The 22,657-nt window shown below is 36.9% G+C and overlaps 1 protein-coding gene across 1 annotated transcript in view; it reads left to right on the top strand.

Moving 5' to 3' along the window:
- Positions 1–19,478, top strand: part of MSH4 (mutS homolog 4) — a 32,641-nt gene extending 13,163 nt beyond the window's left edge. The window contains exons 7-20 of the mRNA XM_032192815.1: positions 768–940; positions 1,414–1,481; positions 6,316–6,390; positions 6,706–6,770; positions 7,245–7,414; positions 8,837–8,973; positions 9,414–9,517; positions 10,307–10,431; positions 12,269–12,469; positions 14,762–14,880; positions 15,409–15,537; positions 17,017–17,191; positions 18,291–18,379; positions 18,728–19,478. Coding sequence (XP_032048706.1) covers positions 768–940; positions 1,414–1,481; positions 6,316–6,390; positions 6,706–6,770; positions 7,245–7,414; positions 8,837–8,973; positions 9,414–9,517; positions 10,307–10,431; positions 12,269–12,469; positions 14,762–14,880; positions 15,409–15,537; positions 17,017–17,191; positions 18,291–18,379; positions 18,728–18,913 — 1,816 coding nt within the window. The 3' untranslated portion in view covers positions 18,914–19,478. The remainder of the gene's footprint in view (positions 1–767; positions 941–1,413; positions 1,482–6,315; positions 6,391–6,705; positions 6,771–7,244; positions 7,415–8,836; positions 8,974–9,413; positions 9,518–10,306; positions 10,432–12,268; positions 12,470–14,761; positions 14,881–15,408; positions 15,538–17,016; positions 17,192–18,290; positions 18,380–18,727) is intronic.
- The last annotated feature ends 3,179 nt before the right edge of the window (positions 19,479–22,657 follow it).

Below are 22,657 nucleotides of genomic sequence, written 5' to 3'. Positions count from 1 at the left end.
TGTGCTGTTTATTTTATATACCCCTATCAGATTCCTTCCTTGCTATTCAAGTTCTGATTTCAGTCAGTGGGTTTACATGGCCTTTTCATTGGTCTTCTATCAAGCAATAGCATCTAAGGTTTCAGATTTCTAAAACCGTTTAGCTATGTACTAGATTTAAGTATTGTGGGATATTTATCTTAAACAGATACAGTCAAGCCTTAAGTGTGAGAACCTTGGATGTGTAGCATGTAAAAGTCAAGAACTTGAAAATAACTTTTATAAAATTTAAGCGTGTTATTTGGCTCCTATATTGACTGGAAGTCAGTTACTTTTAAAAGAAAACAAAATCGTGTCTTTTTTAACTCTTATACGTCTAAGTATATTTAATCATTCTCATAAATGTGTTTTAATAAAAATCATCTTATCTCTGGTAATATTCTCCTTTTGGAGGTTTTGTTTTGTCCTAAATTCAAGTAGTTCCATTGAGAGGAAAAGTGTGAACTGAAGTAGTAATGGTATATTACTACAAAAAAATTAAGAAATACTGTATACAAATGTATTTTTGTGCTTTGGGAAGTGATGTAATGATGGCTAATGTTATATTATATTTCATCTTAATTCCTGATCTGCTGTTGTTCATAAAATAAACATAGTGAGTAGGGAGGCGCTAAGTACCCCAAAACTAAGCCTCAAATTTGTAGGATACTTTTAACTAGAAATGTCATTTGATGTTTACCATCTTTACTTTTGTGAGTGTATTATTCTCATGTATTTTGTTTCGAAAGGAATGGTCACACGCTTTTTGGTGTCCTAAATTATACTAAAACTCCAGGTGGAAGTCGAAGACTCAGGTCCAATATCCTGGAGCCACTAGTTGATGCGGAAACAATTAACACAAGACTGGATTGTGTTCAGGAATTACTCCAGGATGAGGAGCTGTTTTTTGGTCTTCAAGCAGGTAGTAGTTTATTTTTTAATACATAACAATATTTTTCTTTTAAAATACTTTTTCTTATATGTGGAAGTATATGATATGACTTAATCTGTTTGAAAAGTATATTATTCTGGTTTGTGAGGTAATATTTTTATAATGGACATTTTTTTTAATTAAAAAAAAAAGTTATCTTTATTGTAATACACTGACATTTTTCTTGACTATTTTTCTAAGAAATGTGAACTTATCTGATAAAGTGCATAAAAGTCAGTAAGCCAGTGAGGTGTGGTAAGTGTAGTTACGACAAAATAATTTAGATAGCTAATATTAATGTTTTTTTTTTCTTTTGGTAAATAATTTATGAAAATAGGACAAAAGGAAAACATTAGTGTAAATATTACTAGGCAGTTACGTGCATTTTTTAAAGAAACAGATTTTTAATATGATCTTATTACAATGACGTTTAAGTTCCTGATCTGTTTACTTTTGTTTTACAGTTATCTCAAAATTTCTGGATACAGAACAACTGCTTTCAGTTTTGGTACAAATTCCAAAGCAGGATACAGTATGTTTCAAAATAAATGTTAGATGATCAGTTACCTGGATATAACATGCAATATACAAATGTGATATATATAGATATGAAAAAAGGCTGCACCTTAAAAATTGACTAATGTTACCGTAGATTTAGATTGTATCTTATTTTATAGCAGTTGAAGGTTCTCAAAGGAGAATGTTAGGAAAATTCAGGTTTGCTGCAATGTTTCATCTTACTTCATGCAAATTAAACTTCAGAAGTTTTCAATCATTCATCACTCCCCACATTTATTCTTCATAAATGTACATACTACCTAATAGTGCTAGGATAAGAAGGAATTTTCACATCAGCATGAAAGAAAAAACTGTATAGTGGAAATACGGTCTTTTATTTTTGGAGGTTAGTACAGTTTTTGATAGCCTAAAGAAAACAATGCATTTTTCTTACAGGAAATTCAAAAAATAGTGAGTTTTCATGTAATATAACTCAATAGAAATTACTCCTTATAACCTAAAAAAATACCTTGAAAAAGATTCTTGAGAAGCACTTTGACTTTGCTCAACTGTGTTTATAATACAGAGATACAGACAAACGTAAATCTGCATTCAGTTAATAAATGAATTGTGTAAATCTATAAAGCCAGACTTGCCTGTTAGTTTCCAAGCTACAGATGTTGTATGAGTTAAGCACAGCTTTTTCAATGGGGAGTTCAGTGTTTTCCTTTGAACAGCAACCAGCTGACAGAAAGTAGCATGTTCAGTTGTACAGCAGTACCAACAAAGAAGTTTCCTTTGAACTGACTTCTCTAATATGCAGAGAACCTTACGGTTCAGACATAAAGAGATACACCCAGGTTACAAATAGTGTCTTGAAGTTCTTTCTGCCTCCAGTTCTCAGCTTGACCTATGCTTTTCTGTTAACAAGGCATAATAAATGTTTTGGAGAACTGAGTACGCAGTTTTCTCAGTATCCTGGCTTATGGATTCAAGGAATACTCTGCTCTTATGTGTTGCCACAGTTCACACATTGCACAAAGGAGACTAAAATGAGATGCAGATAAAAGCATTTATTTGTAACAGAATAACAAGGCAACAAAGCCATAAATGCTTACAGCAACAGTGTTTAATTGAAAGAGGAGCAATGCTTTGATTACGTTAAGACTTCAGAGGGAAGGTATCTTATCCCTTATCCACTTGACAATGGTAGGCATGTTTCAGTCTGTGTGAGTTCTTTATGCGTGCTGTATCCATTAGAGTGCATTAAAGAACTTAACTAACAGAAGGCTTCCATCACAAATCACCACTGGGAGAATTAATGAATATACCTTCCGATTCGATTTCCCCTTTTAAGTCTTTTAGGAGCTTGAGACAGATTTAATCTTCCACCTTGAAGGTCATGCTGTAATGTTTTTAACTAGGAGACAGTTGTGGTTAACTGCAGTAAGGTTTCTTTACCTTCAGTATGCCACTGTGTCTTTTTCAGACCTTTTCAGACTTGGGTTAGCTCCTGTTCTTAACTACTTCATAAACAAAAATTATTGAAGCAGGGTTATAAGTGTTTTCCTAGCGAGTATTGACATTTTTCAGTAAAATGCAAAGTTTTTCATCAGATCTCACCTCTATCAATCCATATGTTACCACGTGCAGTAGAATCATCAAAGTAGGATAAATACATATGGCTTACATGTAGCTCTTGGTTAAGGCCAGACACAACAGTCAACTACAGTGGGCTTGAGATAACTGAATTTCCACTTCTGTCTCCTAAGCATATTGTGATCCTACCATTATAAGTTACGTTGGCCTGTTGCACTTAAGTAGGAGATTTCTGTCAGTGCTGTTGAGGTTTATACTTGCCTGTGCTTATGCCAGTATGCAAGCATCATGGAGCCTTATGGTTTTTTTACCTCTCGGTTTCTTCTCACATACTGCCTTACCTACTTAGATAAATGACTTGTCTAATGACAGTTAAAGACTTCAGCCAGTTAAAGACCTGTAATAAATGCAGGTAAGTCTTTTTAATGACATATTCCAAAAAGAGAAAATGTATTGCTCACAGCTTTCCTTGTGGAAATCTGTAACTTGAACGCAGTATCAGCTATATGGCTACAACTGTCAGACTGAGTGCATTTATGTTTATGTAGGACCATGTACACAAAACTTTGAAGTGTGATGTTTTCTGTCTTGACTGGCTCCAGTATAGCAGAGATTACTATTCATCCAGCAGGCACATTCAATCAAGAGCTAGCTCAGTTGCTTTTGTGAAATGGTAAATTAACCAATTCAGTATGTTCCACTCCCACTCTCTATAAAAATTTCCATCACAGATGCTCCACCAGTCAACAGGTGAAGTGCTTATCTGAGAAACCTACAGTTTCAGTCATTAGAAATGTGAGTAGTGTGTTCAGCGTGAGCATTCTCTCATTCTAAGAAGGACCATCCATTGACAATCTTGCTGAGATGTGCTACCTGAGGACGGGGGGAAGGCAAATTTCCTTAAAAGAACGTTTAGTCTCAATCACAGATCCATGGAAATTGGATCAACATCCAGCTTCTGGCAGAAGTGAGGACTGCCTTCTCTGGATTACCTGATCACCCGTCTGAAGAACAAATTCAGTAGATGTTATGCCTGCTGAAGTTCCAGGCCCATGAGAGATTAGTTCCTTCTGTCTCAGGGTGAAGATAAGCGGTATTTTTGGTTTTGGTGAATTTCCAGGAAATAAAGTTAAACCAGGGCTTATACACTGCCATAGCACTTAGGTCGATAGGACATAAATCCCTAGTGGCAAAAAAAAAAAAAAAAAAAGAAGACAAGTGCTTCTCTGAATCTTTGTGTTTTACTTACCAGAGTATGATGTTCAAAAATTAATGTGAGACTGTAAAAGATAGGCTTGCACTTCAGTCACTAATATTGAATTATAGAGAATATTATATAGGAGAGTTAGTCGTGATGATTATATTCATTTCCTGCCTTTGATGCTGAAGTGTACCATGTATAAAGCCACGCTTTTAACGCTGGTTCTATTAAAGTTCCTGTAAGAACTCTTTTGGTACAGATACATTTCATTTTGATATGCTGGCTTTTCATATATGACCATCCATCTCCTTTTGATGTTAAATTTTGTCATGGGACTTAGACCCCATGTGTTTCGCGGATTACGATTACTCCGTTAGTACATTAACATTGTTTAATCTTCTTCTATCTTCTATGTAAAACTAATTTGTATAGAAGGTAAGATAAAGCAAGATATGCTCCCTACCACAGGAGCAAAGTTTATATTATACTCAGATGTGACAAAATCGTAATGAGAGCCTTACTCAGAGATTCATGCTAAAAACTGACACTGGATTTGCTTTGGAACGTGCTTATCAGTTTCTAAAATTTCTCTCGGGCGAAGAGATGCATTTTTTTTTTCTTCTTTTCAAAGCACTATCTTCTCATATTGATAGGATGAAATATGTAAAAATGCATGGCTCCTCAGCTTTTGTATGCAGTTTCACATACTGTTTAACAGTAACAATAGGGGGAATAAGCAAGTACGCATTCAGATGAAGGAAAAATGTTATTGTCAAGGTAACTGCTGTTATTCAGGTAGCTATTCAAGTTAAACTATGTGTGTATGAGATTCCTTCCCCCTTGTCTCCATTACCCTAAAAGTTTCTGAATGGGTGTAAGATTTTTTTCATGCATGTGTGTATATAACATACATGTAGAGTACACGTACACAATGTATATGTGTGCGTATACACTTTTTTATTCCCTTTCATAAAATAGCAGGATTATAATTTCCTTTAGGTCTCTTATCTGAAAGTACAAGAGCATACAATGCAGTACATATGCTATGTGGTAATGACAACAGCAAAATTCTTTTCCAGATGTGTTAATGGGATATACAAAATAGGGTAGAATATATATGTAGGGGAAAAAAATCTTGAGCAGTACTTTCTGCAAGCAAAAATACTTAACATTCATTCATTTATTTTTTTAATTATGCGTAAGGATTTAAATGTCCAACGGAGGGCAACAAAGATGATACAGGGCCTTGGAGCATCTTTTCTCCGAGGAAAGACTGAGAGACTTGGGTCTGTTCAGCCTTGAGAAGACTGAGAGGGGATCTTATCAATGTATCTTGAGTATGGGAGACAGTGGGATTTGGCCAACCTCTTTTCAGTGGTTTGTGGGCATAGGACAAGGGGCAATGGCCAAAAAATGGAGCATAGGAAATTCCGCACCAACATGCAAAAGAACTTCTTCACGGTGAGAGTGACAGAGCATTGGAACAGGCTGCCCAGGGAGGTTGTTGAGTCTGCTCAAGGCCCGTCTGGATGCCTACCTGGGCAACCTGCTCTAGGGAACCTGCTTTGGCAGGGGTGTTGGACCTGATGACCTTTTGAGGTCCCTTCCAACCCCTACAATTCTGTGATTCTGTGAAATATGTCAACCAAAACTATGTCAAGCAAATTGGGTTATATGGTTTTTTAACATTTATGAAAAGGACCTTGCTTCTTAATTATGCATATAGCGGCTTTGAAAGAGTCTGTACGTAAGATGTAGGAGATTCAAAGAAGCCTTTGCAGCTTGGGTTAGTGAAATGTTCTCAGAGTTGATCATTATCAGTGGAGATGCAAGAAAAATATGTTACTGCTGGACAATTTACAATAGCAGGCAGTGTAAAAATTCTGTAAATGTTTCTTATGCAGTTATACACCAAGCTGACAAAATGACCTTATAAAGTATTTTAGCAATGTTCCTTGGAGATTAAAAATACAAAGTTGTTAATAGTCACAATGTGAATTTTGCTTTATCTTAAGTATTTTCTTTAAACAGACATACAAACCTCTAATATTTGTAAAATTTTTAACAGGTTAAAACTGCTGAATCAAAAATAACTAACTTAATTTACCTGAAGCATACTCTAGAACTTGTGGAGCCCCTAAAAGTAAGCTCTATCTGTAATTTCTTCTTCTGTGTAATGTACAAACCAGTTTGCCCTTCTTTATACATGTTACACTGGTTAGATTTACTTTATATCTTGCAGAACACAGTACTGCCAATGTAGTCTGTCAACTCTTAAGCCAACTGAAAGAAAGTCCTTGAGCTCAATACTACTAAGAAATAGATTCGTGTTGTTATCTGAATATGATTTTATAGCATAGATTTACCTGCTCAGGTTCTGTAAGCTGCTTATCCAACTACTGTCCACCCTTTAAAAGTGCTATGAAAAGAATTAACTGTTTGTGTTCATATTGTACAGGCTGCTTTAAGAAACTGTAACACACCACTGCTAAAGGCATACTACAGTTCTCTTGAAGATAGAAGGTATTATGATGATAATTTTTTATCTTTGCTTATTTGTAGTTACAGGCATAGCTCTATTGTTTTGACTAAAAGCTGACATTAACTTAAAAACATTTTTTTTTTCAACAAACAAATGCAGGAGAAAAAAGCAAAAGCGAAAACTAACCACTGATACTGTAGTTACTGGTGAACTATACTCTGTTAGAAATTACTATGAAAAGACAAAAGTAGTAGTTCCCTGTAGTCCTTATACTAATGCAAAAAAAAAAATGTTGCTTATATAATTGAGAATTTATATGTCCCGAAGATTTGAATTCTGTTATCAATCAGACTTAGGTATATTTGTACTTCATTCTGAGGTGGAAATACCCATGAAATTTAGTGTTTGTTTTCAACAGTAGAAAATTTGCTTCAGTTATTTTTAATTTCAGAATGATTATGCAAATAAAAACTAAAATATTACATTGCTAATAAGTAACAGTACTAATATTGCAGGTTTGGAATTATACTTGAAAAGATTACAACTGTAATTAATGACGATACAAGGTACACAAAAGGATGCCTGAGTATGAGGACACAAAAATGCTATGCTGTTAAGCCAAACATCAATGAATTCCTTGACATAGCTCGTAGAACATACACAGAAATTGTTGATGACATAGCAGGTATTTCCAAACCAAAACTTTTATTTACTTGCAATTCAAAAAACGTTGTATCTGGCATACAGAAGCCACATAATCGTGTTTTATGACCTTATGCAGAAAATGTATTTAGTATTGTTATAAACTGGTCATCATTGATGAGTAACTAAAGACTTTAGATACGTACATTCAGATTCTCCGTTTGTAGGTAAAAACTCAATTTCATTTAAATGAGGGTGAACAATTCTGATTCCTTTATTTTCTCCTCTTTATTCTCTAAAAATACAGACAAGCTAAAGTATAATAATTATTCCAACTAAAACAATTCTGTATAAAAAATCAAATTATTTTTATTAACTTAAAATATCTCAGTACTTTCTTCTTTATATTTTGACCAGCTTTGACCTATCTGTGGGCTATTTTAGCGAACCTATTAGGAGTTGGAAAGTACAAATTAAAGAAATTTTAGCATATTATTTATTACTGTGCTTTATTAACCTTTGTGTTTATCCTTAATTTAAAATAGATGAAAAAATATCCCCTGGAATGGATTTTTTTATTTAGTTCAAAATTTTAGTTTTTAAATTTTAGTCAAAAAAAGTTTTAGTTTGATTCCTAACTAGAGGACCAGCTTTTTAGTTTTCTGTATAATTAGAAAAAATACAAAGTAACAGAAACTTTAGCATCCGTAATATGTTGTGAACCTCCTGTTTCCTTCCAGGATTATATTCTATATAGTACATGGTGAAAAATACAGATGTTAATGCTTTTTCTTTCCTAAACTTTCCAAAATTTGGTAGCTGCTAGGACTAAAGAGTGTGTCGACACTTGTGTTCCCCTTGCCTGTTTTTACTGTAGTCGATGTGCTTGGAGAAGGGTTTTTTCTCTCTTTTGTTCTTTACCACATTATATTCTAAGCAACTCCAAGACTGAAATATCCAGAATGGCTTATAACTTTGTTGGTCTACAGCATGGGTGCTTGGAACACAAAAGTGAACAAGCTTAGAGCAACAAGTATCAGGAAACACACTAAATAAATCCAGCCTTTCTTCTCAAAGGAATGCCACTATTTGCATTGTTCAGAAGTCCCATAACTTTGTAGTACATCTTATTCAATCATATAACAGTTTCCTCAACTCAGCTAGAAACAAGATTGATTTAAGGGTGGGATTATTAGTGAGGGGTGACAGACTGCTTAGAGTCATTTAAAGAATACGCAAATAGATCTGATTCCCCATGTTGTTTTTTTTTTCCAATCCATTTATGCAGACAATTTTTTTTACATTAATACGTTAATTAGATCCCGTAGATCCACTTTTAAGGCCTTTAGTCATGTTACTTACCTGACATGTTCGACCTGTGTAAATCACTTCCACAGTTTGTGCGTATAAGTGTGTATGCATGCGTGTATGTAATTCGGTTCAAATCTTTATTTGTGATACGTAGGTATGATAACACAACTTGCAGAAAAGTACAACCTACCAATGAAAACAAGTTTCAGTTCTGCTCGTGGATTTTTTATCCAGATGAATGCTGATTGTTCAATGCTGCCCAGTGGCCAACTTCCTTCAGAATTTACAAAGGTATCTGCACTAGAAGTGTTTTCTTCAAAATAGTTCTGAATGAGTAACTTATATAAAATGTATAATACACTAACACAACACGTATTGAACAGTAATTTAAATAATTAAAATAATTTAAGTGAATATACCTAGAAATAAATGAAGGTGTAATTGATATGTTTTTTATAACCATGCTATTTTTAGCTAAACTTAATATAGTAAGAAATATGCAATTACATGCAGTTACCTTGTTTGCAATTATAAAGTTTTGTATCTTGCTGATAACTGCATTCATTTGCGAGGATTTTTTTCCTAAGTAGACTTTTATGAAACGAAGCAAGGCATTATTTTTTTCCCCCCTTTTTTTTTTCCCCCATATTTTTACCAGTTTGGTTTTTAGAAACTGTTTTTGGCTTCTGATTATGTGGCAAGTTCTTACTGTTGGTTTGAATTCCCCACAGATCACTAAAATGAAAAACACATATAGCTTCACTTCAGCAGACTTAATAAAAATGAATGAGAGATGTCAGGAGTCCCTGAGAGAAATATATCACATGACATACTTGTAAGACCATTTAAAACTAAATGTTTGTGCTAACAGCATTTATTTTATCCTATTAACAGCTAATTACATGTTTTCTTAACGCTACCTTTTTGTTAAATTATGGTTACTTACAGAAATAATCCAAAGTGACACTGATCAAGTGTAGTACCTGAGAGAAAGGAAGGAACGTGGTATTAATTGTATTAAGATGATTACAAATACATAGGCATTTATTTAAAAATGTAACCTTTGTAATTATTTTTATGGATGAATTATCTGCATAAAATGGCACAGTAAATGTATTAATTTTTAATGGTGAATCATTAATTTTACTCACTGTTGTATTTACAGTAGAATGACCTATATCTGTATTTTTGTCCTTGCTGCACACTGTGTTGCTCTGTTGTTTCAAAAGACTTACTAGGTGTAACATTTCACGTGAATTTTATGAAAATTCTTTTTAGAAACCACGTTTGTTTGCATGAAGGCATAAGGGAATTAGAGTCATATTTGAGATGTTAATAGAATATACTTGACTCTACGGCTATATTTTTAGTTAATTCTTCATGAAGCTTTCTTACAAGCTGTTGGTATTTGAGCTATGTGTCTTGTGTCTGATAGCAGTAATTAATCTAATGTTATTGTATAAGATCTAATATACTTCAAAGAAATTCACATATTTGCCTGCATTTGATAACCTCACATCCTAACATATGGAGTATGAACATTATCAACTGTTGCTTTATTTCCATAAGGTGTATAAAGTGACACTAGGTACTGTACAACAGCTAAATCAGTGTCTTATTTTAGAATCGTGTGTAAGCTACTGAACGAGATCTACGAACATATTCATTGCCTATACAAGCTGTCTGATATTGTGTCAATGCTGGACATGCTGCTTTCATTTGCCCATGTCTGCACTGTTTCCGACTATGGTAAGTTTCTTGTTTGATTCTGTCATAGGCCAATTAAAGACTCTCCTGCTGCAGGATGTCCATGTTATTTGTCTGGTTCTCCAATTGCTAAGCCCATGTCATTTATTCTATTTATATAGGTCTCAGTAGGCTCTAAGTATCTTGGTCTATCCTTGCCAGTTTTGTGCTGATACTCTTCCTATTTCCATCCATTGGAAATGCATTCTGCCATTTAGATGCTGTAAGCCTTCATAGCCAGTCTTTTCAAATTAGCCAGTTTAAGTGTATTCTTTTCAAAAGTATGTCGTCTGTGAACGTGCTGAGTTTACCCTTCTGTTCCAACAGGACACAAGATTATATTAACGAGGTCAGCCTTCTTATACCTTTAGACAAAATAGGGGGCTAACTTCTTTATTTGCTTCAACTTTTGTAACACTTTTACATATTTTTGGGGAGTCTTCTAAGGAATCCAAGATTGTGTGCTTACTTGCATATTATTCACGTCTTGGGTCAAAAGTTTGGTCATACTGCATCACTGTGTCATTCTGCTTCCCACCCCATTTTTGCAATGTACAAATGAACTCATGGTCTTCAATTAGTGCTGACCTGAGATACCTATCTGTACAACCAATGCAAACCTGAGGTACTTATCTAGAGTACAATGCTGTGTAGATGCTAAATCACATCAGGTCTGGAAAGCCATCTCAGTAAGTGTATTAGCTCATCATTACTGATGCTGCTCTGAAATTTCCGGTACAGGAGCAGAATTTGTTTACTTTGCAGTATCGCAGTGATTCTTTATGTGCAGTTGATTCCATTCAGTAACTGGTACACTTGAGTCATTACAACCTTTTTCACACCAAAGGAATCAGAGCACAACTGTACTTCAGCAGTTAATAATGAATACATGTATAAAGCTGCTTTGCTTCTCCTGTAAATCTGTACCTGCCGTTTGCACTGACAGGCTTGAATGCGTATCTGCCCAAAGAAGCAGACTGTCATTTGTAGCTTTCAGCGTCCTGTGCCACTTGACTCTCTCTCTTCTAAATCATTAAATGGCTAAAAGCTACACATGGTAGTTGAGTTCCTCAACGCTGAAACTTGAAAACCTGCTTTGGCATTTCTTTCTCGAAGGTTGTTCCATTTAAACAGATAAGCTATTTTAACAATACTTCCTTGTTAGCCTGCAGTACTGCCATAGAAGTAGACAGAGAGGAGGCATGAGAAATGAATAGGTTGAGAAAAAGACTGTTTGGACAGAAACACATACAGATAGTCCCAGTATCAAATGGATCTACATAGGCATGGTATATACATGGATTATCAATATACTATATGAACAAAAATTAAAGGCAACTTCCTTGTTTCCTATGATTATCTAATAGTATATATGTATTAGTAACAGGTAGAGTTCATGACTTCCCTGTATTTTTTATGTTCATTTTTATAATTTATTTTTATTCTGCTATATAGTAGATATAAAAATGAAACTGGGTTCCACATTCTCCATTTGAAGTTTCACTGTTTGTATTTTTCTTTATTACTGGAATTCTGTACTACTTACCATGCAACACAAACACTATCTTAATTTAGAAATAAAGTGTTAGTTATGGGATTCTTTTTGTTGTGATAAATCTTGAGGGCTGAAAGACGATCAGAATCTATATCTGAAAATAGCTGGTAATTCTTTCAAGTGCTCTATCTTAGTCTTGCTGACTATAGGAAAGTAAAAAATAGGGAATCAGGACCAGAGAGTTTGACTTCTGTAAGAATGAATTTATTTCAGAACACTCTAGTTTAGTAACTTAAAGGTTTCCATACTAACTCTATAAAGCTTTATATCCTTTTTCTCTTTTAGTTCGTCCAGAATTTACGGATACTTTAGCGATCAAACAGGGATGGCATCCCATTCTTGAAAAGATAGCTATGGAAAAACCTGTATCTAACAACACATACCTGACAGAGGGTAGCAACTTTCTCATTATTACAGGACCAAATATGAGTGGAAAATCAACCTATCTAAAACAGATTGCGCTCTGTCAAATTATGGCCCAGATTGGTGAGTAAGACTACACCATATTTGTAATCTTTTGCACCACTTTTATTGGTTTCTTGTTAAAAATAGAATTATTTTTGAAGCTTAATATTTCAGTTTCAAGAATAAGATTATATCTAAATAGGAAAATATAATGTTTAGTTCTCTTGATGGGTGGGCCATTCAGTAAATAAGGAATTGGCTTGAAGGTTGCACCCAGAGAGTAGTGGTCAGTGGTTCTATGTCTGTCCAGGTGGAGGCCAGTGATGAGTGGCGTACCTCAGGGGTCCATCCTTGGGCTGGTACTGACTATTTAATATCTTTATCAATGACGTAGACAATGGGAGTGCACCCTCAGCAAGGTTGCAGATGACACTAAGATGAGTGGTACAGTCAATACAACATAAGGAAGGGATGCCATCCAAAGGGACCTGGACAAAAGCTTGGTGTGCCCACGTGAACCTAATGAGGTTCAACAAGTCTAAGTTCAAGGTGCTGCAGCTGGGTCTGAGCAATCTCAGACATTAGTACAGACTGGGAGAAGAACTCAGTGAGAGCAGCCCTACAGGGAAGGTCTTGGAAGTTATGTTGGATGAAAAGCTTGACATGAGCCAGAAGTGTGTGCTTGCAGCCCAGAATGCCAAGTGTGCGTCCTGGGCTGTGCCAAAAGAGGAGTGGGCAGCAGGCTGAGGGAGAGGACTGTCCCCCTCTATCTAGGTGGCCCTTGTGAGGCCCCAATAGGAGTACTGCATCCAGGTCTGGGGCCCCCAGCACAAGAAGGGTTTTGATCTATTAGCACAGGTCCAGAGGAGGTTACAAAGTTGATCCAGAGGACTTGGAACCCCTTTCCTATGAAAAAAGGCTGTGGGAGCTGGGGCTAGAGAAGAGAAGGCTCCAAAGTGGACCTTATTGCAGCTTTTCAGTACTTAAAGGGGACTATTAAAAAAAGATGGACTTTTTGGATTCTTCTGGACAAAAGAGCAACTTTTTGCTCAATCAGATGACAGGACAAGGGGGAATGATTTTAAACTAAAAGAAGGGAGATTTAGATTAGAGGTTAAGAGTAAACTTCTTCCCTCCGAGGGTGGTGAGGCACTGGAACAGGTTGCCCAGAGAAGTTATGGATGCCCCATCCCTGGAGGTGTTAAAGACCAGGTTGGATATGGCCCTAGGCAAACTGATCGAGCGGGTGGTATCCTTGCCCATGGCCGGGGGGTTGGAACTAGATGATCTTTAAGGTCCCTTCCAACTCAAGGCATTCTGTTGTTTGTTCCTGCCAGCTCTTGCTTTGCTGACAGAGAGCACTGCAGAGTTTTGTGTCTGCTTGTGGAAGCTTACATGGTCACCTATATATGGAATTGTGCCTGGTTTGTCTTTAGGAGGAGCACAGTTATGTGCTTTCATTTCTTCGAGCACCCTAACCCTGTCTAGCCACCTTATGCTAGATTAATAGCACATGTCCTGGAAGTAGGCTGTGTATGTGTTAAGTCATCCAGGAAGAATAGATGAACCCAAGGATACCTCAGTTATGTGGGGAAGCATTCTTGCAGGCAAGCAGAATTAATAGATAAATGATAAACCATTTCTTCAAATAAAAGAAGTAATAAATATTGCAAAGTTCTATCTCTAAAATTATGAAAGTAAAATATCTGTAAAGTCTCACTATCAAAGCCTCCTCCCTGTACTTTGGACTTTTTCGTGATTCTTACCTTGAAGGTGAAGAAGGTAAGGCCAGTAGCACAGGAGAAAGACTTTAATAGGCTGACCCTAACTACTAGATTGAATTTACTTCGCGGTGCAGAATAATATTTGTTCAGTGTGTGTTTATAGGTGTAATCCCAAACAGCATGTTCTTCAGGAATTACTCTCAGAAACATGAGTTTAATATGAATAAAGTCTGCAAAGTCTTCTGGCAAGCTTCCTGTTCTTTTCTATTCTATAAAACTAGTAAGTCTCTAAGTCTGGTAAAGCAATATAAATCTTGGTTTACAAAACTAAGATTTCATGGTGTTAGTATCACAATGTCTACAGAAATGTAAATTAATTCTACAGTTCATTCCCACTTTTGCATTCATTTAGACTGACACACAGCTTCAGGCATGTGATTTCTTAAGGTTTTGCTGATCAGATTCTTCAATTATGGTATCTTTGTAATACTTTTTCTTACGAAGTAGTGGTAGAATATAATCCTACAAAACTTTGCAGAACAAGATGCATTCTCTACAGTGCATAAGGACCAAATGTAAAACACTGATGTATTCAGGCAAGCTGGCATTTGTCACGCTGATATGAGAAAACTCTTCCCTTGTTTTGTAGGTTCTTACGTCCCAGCAGAGTATTGTTCTTTTCGAATTGCGGAGCAAATTTTTACCAGAATAGGTATGGATGATGATATAGAAACAAATGCCTCAACATTCATGAAGGAAATGAAAGAGGTATTAAACATAGCTAATCCAGGGGCCAGGGCCCATTTTTACTGTTAATCTGATTGAAATTGTAATAGTATATTTCTACTGATAGAGTGTATTTTAGAAACAGTACAAAAATTCATCTTTAATCTCTTACCTAAATGAGAAACTACAGAAAACATGCATATCTTAAATAAAGATACTCCAATTTGGGTAAAAATCGGTGTTCCTTTGGACAATAGTTCCAAAGTTTTCTTGTTATTTCGTGAGCCTTACAGAATTATTTTTCTAAGCCTAAGCCTTCTCACTTTCCCAAACTTTTGGGAGATTTTGAGGAAAACTGATATGGTCAATGGAAAAAAGAAAGAGTGCTGTAGGACAAATCTTTGCTTGTTTAGAATTCATAGCTATTTGAAAGCTGTGGAAAAAAAATGGATCTGATGAGTTTCTTTTACATTTAAGTTTTATCTGAATAATACAAACTATTCCTATTAGTAGCAGAGTTTTAAAAAAGATGCATTTCTAGGAATGATAACAAATTTAATATTTTCCTAGATAACATACATCATACAAAACGCTAATGACAAATCACTCATCATAATTGATGAACTTGGCAGAGGTACCAGTGCTGAAGAAGGTATTGGCATTTGTTATGCTGCCTGTGAATACCTGTTGAATTTGAAGGTAATTCTGAAAAAAAAAAAAAAATGTTTAAGCCTTGTAATTATTTTATCATACTGGAAGCAAATCAGTAATCTCTCATAACTGTACTTAATTTTTTTTTAGGTATTTCTTGCCTACATAAGACTTTTTTTGTAACCAATGAATGCAAAGAGATATGGTGATAGACAAAAAATGCTGATATAATCTGCACTTCTGTTCACTGGTCTCGTCTCTTTACAACTTGCTTGGAAGCTTGCTTTCTTATCTAGAAAAAGGCTAACCCAGTCTCTTTAGTTTTGCTTAGTATGTATATATATAACTTTGTATGCTTGACCATTAAAGCTGAACCTCTTTACATGTCTGTTATCTTACCAATGGTTCTTCCATACAACTTAAGAATTGATTATGGAGGTTAGAGGTTTGTTTAGAAAAGTGGAAGATGATTTTAGATGGGTTGGAAGTTTCTTTTATTACTAGTAACCTCTATTACTAGTTTTGTAATCAACCTCAGTTTGTTGTCAGCTTTTTGACACACATAGATTCAATTTCTTGTCAGAGTTTTATTCAGAGTACTTCTGTGATTTGGTCTAAAAACACACACATTTTCTGTAGCTTGTACTACTGGAATAGCATTCCCTGAAAATATTAAGGCAACCATTTGACAGTCGTTCAAAATAACCCAAGTCAGATTTTAAAAGCATCATGGATTTTGTGTTACTTCTGATGTTCTTTTCCTTCTATTGAGAAAGGAGTGGGGGAATCCTGAATGGGAAAAGATATCCTTGCCAATGATAGAACTCATGGCTTATTTTTTTTTCATCTGTTTATTATTTTAGTAATTTAAAGATGGCTTTTCAGAATTGTGGAGGGAAAACTGGACATCTGAGAGATCATTTTTGTTATTCACTGTAACGTAGAATCATAGAATGGTTTGGATTGGAAGGGAGCTTAAAGATCATCTAGTTCCAACCCCCCTGCTGTGGGCAGGGACACCTCCCACTAGACCAGGTTGCTCCAAGCCCTGTCCAGCCTGGCCTTAAGCACTTTCAGGAATGGTGCATCCACAGTTTCTGCGGGTGACCTGTTCCAGTGTCTCACCGCCTTCTAAGGGGAGAATTTCTTCTGAGTATCTAATTTAATCTACCCTGTTTTAGTTTAAAGCCATTACTCCTTGTCCTATCACTGTACTCCCTGACAAAGAGTCCCTCTCCTGCTTTCCTGTAGGCCCCTTTAAGTATTGAAAGGCTGCTATAAGGTCTCCCTGGAGCCTTCTCTTCTCCATTCTCAACAAGCCCAACTCCCTCAGCCTGTCTTCGTAGGATAGATGCTCCAGCCCCTTGATCATCTTCATGGCCCTCCTCTGGGCTCACTCTAACAGGTCCATGTCTCTCTTGTGCCGGGGTCCCCTGAGCTGAGCACAGTACTCTAGGTGGGGTTTATTTATTAAAGGATCATTTCAAAAATAAATTCTTTTTTTTTTTTTTTTTCCTTCTTATTTAGGCATTTACATTGTTTGCTACACATTTCCTGGAACTGTGTCATATAGATGCTTTGTATCCCAATGTGGAAAATTACCATTTTGAAGTGCAACATGTGAGGAGCAGTGCTATAAAGAAGGAGAAAATCGCGTACACTTACATGCTCTCTAAAGGATATACAGAGGAAAAGAACTATGGTAATGGATTCCACTATGACTCTTAATAGAAGACTGGACAAATTGAAGGATTGTGAGTCAATAAAGAAATGAATGAGTGACAATAAGGTATAACTATGTTTTAAAGAGTTACGGAAATCCGTATGTTTCCAAATGCTGGATTCTGTAGTTGGATCTGTGATTTAAGTGACATTTAATCAATAGGAAACTAGCTACACATGATTATTGCAAGCCAGTGGTGACTGAAGACTCCAGACTATTCCAATCAGGTTTGAATTAACTAGACCTAAACTGCTTCTTTATCAGTATTTCAGCTGTAAATTTATTTACCTTTGGCAGTACAGCGTCTGTTTTGGATGCTACAGGCCTAACTCAGAACGAAAAAAAACACATATGTTTAGACAGCGTTCTTAGAGAACAGGAGACCTGTAGTAACTCCTGTAGTATTGCTTTATTGTCATACTCGAGCAAAGTTACATTAAAAAAAAAGAAAAAGTGCAAGATCTATTCTTGGCCCTTTCCATTTTTAACCCCACAGTATTAGATGTAGGATTAGTGTAGACCTGATGAAGCACAGAATTTCCTCTCAACAGCCAGGGCAACAGGCAAAATGAAAAGTGAAAAAATTATATTAGGGCAGAAAAAAACACACATTTTTTTTACCCTGAGTACCTGACACCTTGACTGCTGGCAAGAGTGTAGAAGTTGGAATGTGACATCCATATCCACTAGATGCCCAGATTCAGTGGAGAGCACGTTTAGCACAATCTCAGTATTTTGCCAGCCTGCCAAACTGAAAAACTAAACAGAGAAAGCTATTACCACCACTGTCTCATTTTTTTCCTTTAGCCTCTGATGTATCAAATCCTGCCCACTTACTGACAGCAGCAACTTTATGTGGAAGTGTATTTTAGAGACACCATTACAACAAAGTGTGCATTTGGCACCTCTCAAAACAGTATTGTTTTGAAAAAGAGACCAAAATAGAAAATTTATATTAAAATATTTTTAATGAAACTTTCACCCTTTAAAAATGAACTCAGCTGATTCTAGTACACATACTGTGAAGGATGGGGAAAGATTTTTATCTAAAATCCTTATTTGTATTTTCTATGTTTAGGATTAAAAGCTGCAGAAGTTTCCTCTCTACCACCATCCATAATTTTGGATGCAAAGGAAATCACAAATCACATTGCAAAACAAATTTTGGTATGTAGTGGTTAGTTATACTTTAATTCATAGTTTTTATAAAACTGTATATTTTCACTGTTTCTAAAAGGCTACAGAATAAATGCTACATCAGGTTTTATGATGATAGATGGCATCAAGAAAGTAAATCTTTTATTTCTGAAACTAATTATAAGAGGTTATACTCAGATCACTGTTAGGTGACAACACAAATCATTCCTTATTGTTAAAGGAGCATTAGATGTAATGTTGGAGTTCAAACCAAGAAACACCTGATCAGAAATAGGTTGGAAAATACACTATTGGTATTGTAATGACAGAACGTAATTAATTTCCTATTTTAATGCATGTGTATGTTTTTAAGAACAGCACCAGCAGAAAAGCACTCCTGAGATGATGAAACACAGAGCTGTATATCATTTAGCAATGAGATTGGTTCAGACTGCCAGAAATTCACGATTAGATTCAGACAGTTTGCGAATATATTTGAAAGGTTTGAAGAAAAAGTATAAAGCCAGTTGTCCTGCAGCTGAACGAAACGATGAACAACAGTAATGTATAACGCAGGCTGTTTTAATAATTTTTGACTGCAAGAAGATTCTGCTTTTTTTCCACAGTATTAGAAACACAGCTTCTTGTATGTCTATAACTTCTTAGTCTAAATTATACTCGCTACCAAAGACCATATTCTTTGTGTTTGTTTTTTTTTGTCACAAATAAAAGCATTTACTTTGTATGTGAAACAGTTCTTTTTTGATAGCAATTATATTTCTTTCACTGTTTTAGAGACAAAAAGTTATTTAATTAGCCATTTCTACATTATATATGTGGTATTACAGCTCTTACATCTGATTCCAAAGATTTTACCTAACAAAAAGTAGTCCTTGAAACAGACTGTCCGCTTGTCTTTCACAGACACGTTCTGTTTGCACTGTTGGATGTGCATGTGCAAATCCTGTTGCTCCCTGCTCATAGAGGGTTCTAACTCTCTAAATCATTGTTTAATGCAACATCAAGTAACCAGTCCAGGACTGCTTTTTCTCCAGAACTCGGCACCGAGGACTTTCTAACATTGTTGATTGGGTTTTGAGTGGAAAATAATGGGAAATAAATTTTTAAAAATGCTATTCTTTTTCCTGTTTTTTTTTTTTTTTTTTTTTTTTTAAATAAGAATTAATCAAATGATTGCAACTTTGTATTCCAGCTTGAAGGAATTTGTCTTTACCTTACTGCCTTCCAACCTACTTTGTCCAGGAATTTATAGATTTCCTTTATATATAGTTTATTTTACATATATGCATAAAATGTATGTATGTAATATATGTATATATGTAATATATACATTAATGTATACACAGGAGTGCAAAATCTGATAAATAATAACAAAAAATACATTCTTATATATAGTTTCATATTTCCTTTGCAAACATACCAACGTAAGCAGAATTACATTTCTACTAGTTGCACTCTTTTCCTATTTAAAAAGTGTTTTTATTGACTTATTAATTACAGTTCCATTGTCTTCATGCCTCAAGTGTTGCTGATTTTATCACTCATACCCATCAGTAATAACCATATTTGTTGTCTTCCAGTGAGAGTCTTGACAAAAGTAAGTAGTTTGTGTTCACTGCTTTTAACAAAAGGAACCAGAGTGCAAGGGGTATTTGCTTCAGACTCTGACTGAAGAGGGTGTACATTCCCATTTGTGTAAGCCACCACATCACCAGAAGTAACAGTTCTGAGGGTTGTTTCTCAGCTGCCTTGGGTAGATTGATAATATCAGAACTGTTCCCCTCTTCTGTACCGGTCATTTCAGAGCCATTGGGTTGCTTCCATTTGGTCTGTGAGGACTGTGTTTATGTACTGCTCATACCATTCTCTTGAAATAAATTGTAAATTCGTCCCTTTTCCCTTTCTTCCCCTACTGATGTCTGAATACCAAGAGACAGGACCAGAACACAAAAAGATAATACACTTTTATGCTCATTTATAGTTACAGAACGGTTTAGGATGGAAGGGACCTATAAAGATCATCTAGTTCTAACCCCCTCATTGTAAAGAATTTCTTCCTAACATCTAAATCTACCTTATTTTAGTTTAAAACCATTACCCCTTGTCCAGTCGCTACAGATCTTGGTGAAGAGTCTTTCCCCATCTTGTAGTCCCCCTTTAAGTATTGGAAGACTGCAATACAGTCTCACTGGCATCTCCTCTCCTCTGGGCTAAACAACTCCAGCTCCCTCTGCCTGTCTTCACAGGAGAGATGCTTCAATGCTCTTACCATCTTCATGGCCCTCCTCTGGACTCGCTCCAACAGATCCATGCCTCTCTAGTGCTGGGGACCTCAGAGCTGGATGCAGTACTCCAGGTGGGGTCTCAAGAGCGGAGTAGAGGGGAAGAACCACCTCCCTTGACCAGCTGGCCACACATCTTCAGCCTAGGATACAGTTGGCTTTCTGACCTACAGGTGCACACTGCTGGCTCATGTCCAAACACTGACAACTGTGTGTGCAGTTCCCAGTAGTGAGGTGAGGGAAACCCTTTGGTGGTGCCTCCCAGGAGTATCGGGGGGGAGGATGGGACATGTTCTGCCGGAAGCAGGACCTTTCCCCTGGGTGCCCCCCCTCCCTCAGGTGCCCTGAGGGCAGGGACTGGCAGGAGCCCAGGACCTAAGTCTGCCTGCCTAGGGAAGTTTCCAAGTGAGTGCTCAGAAAGCTTCCCAGTGAGCCAAAGTCAGGGCCGCACCAGGCAACCAGCAGAGTGGTAGCAGAGAGTAGAACAAGAAGGCAGGCCCCAATGCCCAGGAGAGTCAGTTTGGGAAAGGATCGGTGCCTCCAGAAGCTTCCACAGGAGGAGGGCTGCCAGGCTGTTTGCAAGCTTCAGAATAAAGTGTTGCTGCCAGCAGCTTGTTCCTTTCCTCTCTAAGGGCTGGTGCTGAGGGCCAAGTGGTCCCTTTGTCCCCTGTGGACATTGTAGCCGATTGCATCTGGCTGAGGCTGGCAGAGGCCTCTTCCCTGTATTTCGGTTCTTCCATCTTTGTCCTGTAGTCAGTTACATTTTACCCTTCTCCAGCCTTTTCTCTCTGCTACTCTGTCCTGGTCATTTTTGCTTCTGTTGTTCTGGACCTCACGTGTCAGAGCGTGCCTTCAATGAGGGTGGAAACACTCCCTGATTGGCTGGGAATTATGGGCGGAAGTGACGTCTGGCTGTGCCTTTACTGAGGGCAGAAACATTCCCTGATTCAGGTCTCGTGCATCATATTCGGTTTGAGATCGCTTCTATTTCCATCCTCGCTCTTGCAGAAGTCATCTGGGCCGCATCAGGAGCTCTTGCTTGGGAATTGATTTCCTAAGTGTCTTCCTATGGGGTTTTCAGTCCCCATCCTTCTGGTCTCTTGTCTTGAAGGCAGGCTTTTTAGGCCTCCATCATCCCAGTTCTGGCAGTTGCTTCCAGTCACATGTCATGACACTTGAGTGTCTCCTTGGGTCTGGTGCAGAGCACCTGTTCTGACTTGCTGTTGCCATAGGGCTTTCCTCTGGGGGTCACTTTTTCTTGTGCCTTGTGTTGCGTGTTTTGTTTGTAGTGTTTGAGGTGTGCCTGTGTGTGTATGTGTTTGGTCTGGAGCTGTCCTGCCTGGCAATTAGTGATGACAGCTAACGTGGTAGTCTATGGGTGTACAAATACATTGTCCAGACTGTTTTGGCAAAGACATCTGGTCTTCCTCTGGGTGCATACTGAAGGGCAGCTGGCACAGTCATCTCTGGAGGTTGGCAGATGTGGATTTGGCAGAGTTGAGCTGCTTGCGAGCAGCTGCTCGCATAGTGCTTGAACGGTGTACTGTTGAATCTTGAAAGCTTACAGATAGGGGGTTTTGAAATTTTTATTTTTATATCTTTCCTGTCCCCAGTAGAGTGTGTACCTTAGTAGGAACTGCTCACAGGAAAGAGCTCCTTCTGGAACTGTTCAGCACTCGGTAGGCAAATCGGTGACTGGCTTGATCTACTTCTGAGGTGCTGAGGCAAGGGGGCTGCTGTTTTGAAATAATAATATTCTAAATGGGGTTCCTTGTGTTGTTGAGGGATGGGTGCTAATGCTGGCAGCTGAATGATTATTTTGTGACTGTTTTCATTTGTTTAAGGTGAAACACAGTGTACAACACGGGACTTGACCACAGCTTCTTTTAGCAAGGTGAGCGATGAGCAGATCTAGCAGTTACTTTAGTGGTGCAGTTGTCACTGCAGTTAGTTAACTACACAAAATACAGTAAAAATCCTGTTTATATTTCAGGGGTGTTGTAGC

The sequence above is a fragment of the Aythya fuligula genome, chromosome 8 (assembly GCF_009819795.1).
Source record: "Aythya fuligula isolate bAytFul2 chromosome 8, bAytFul2.pri, whole genome shotgun sequence".
Classification (NCBI taxonomy): Eukaryota; Metazoa; Chordata; class Aves; order Anseriformes; family Anatidae; genus Aythya; species Aythya fuligula.
Note: the sequence above shows the minus strand (reverse complement) of the source record. Positions and strands in the feature narration are given on the sequence as shown.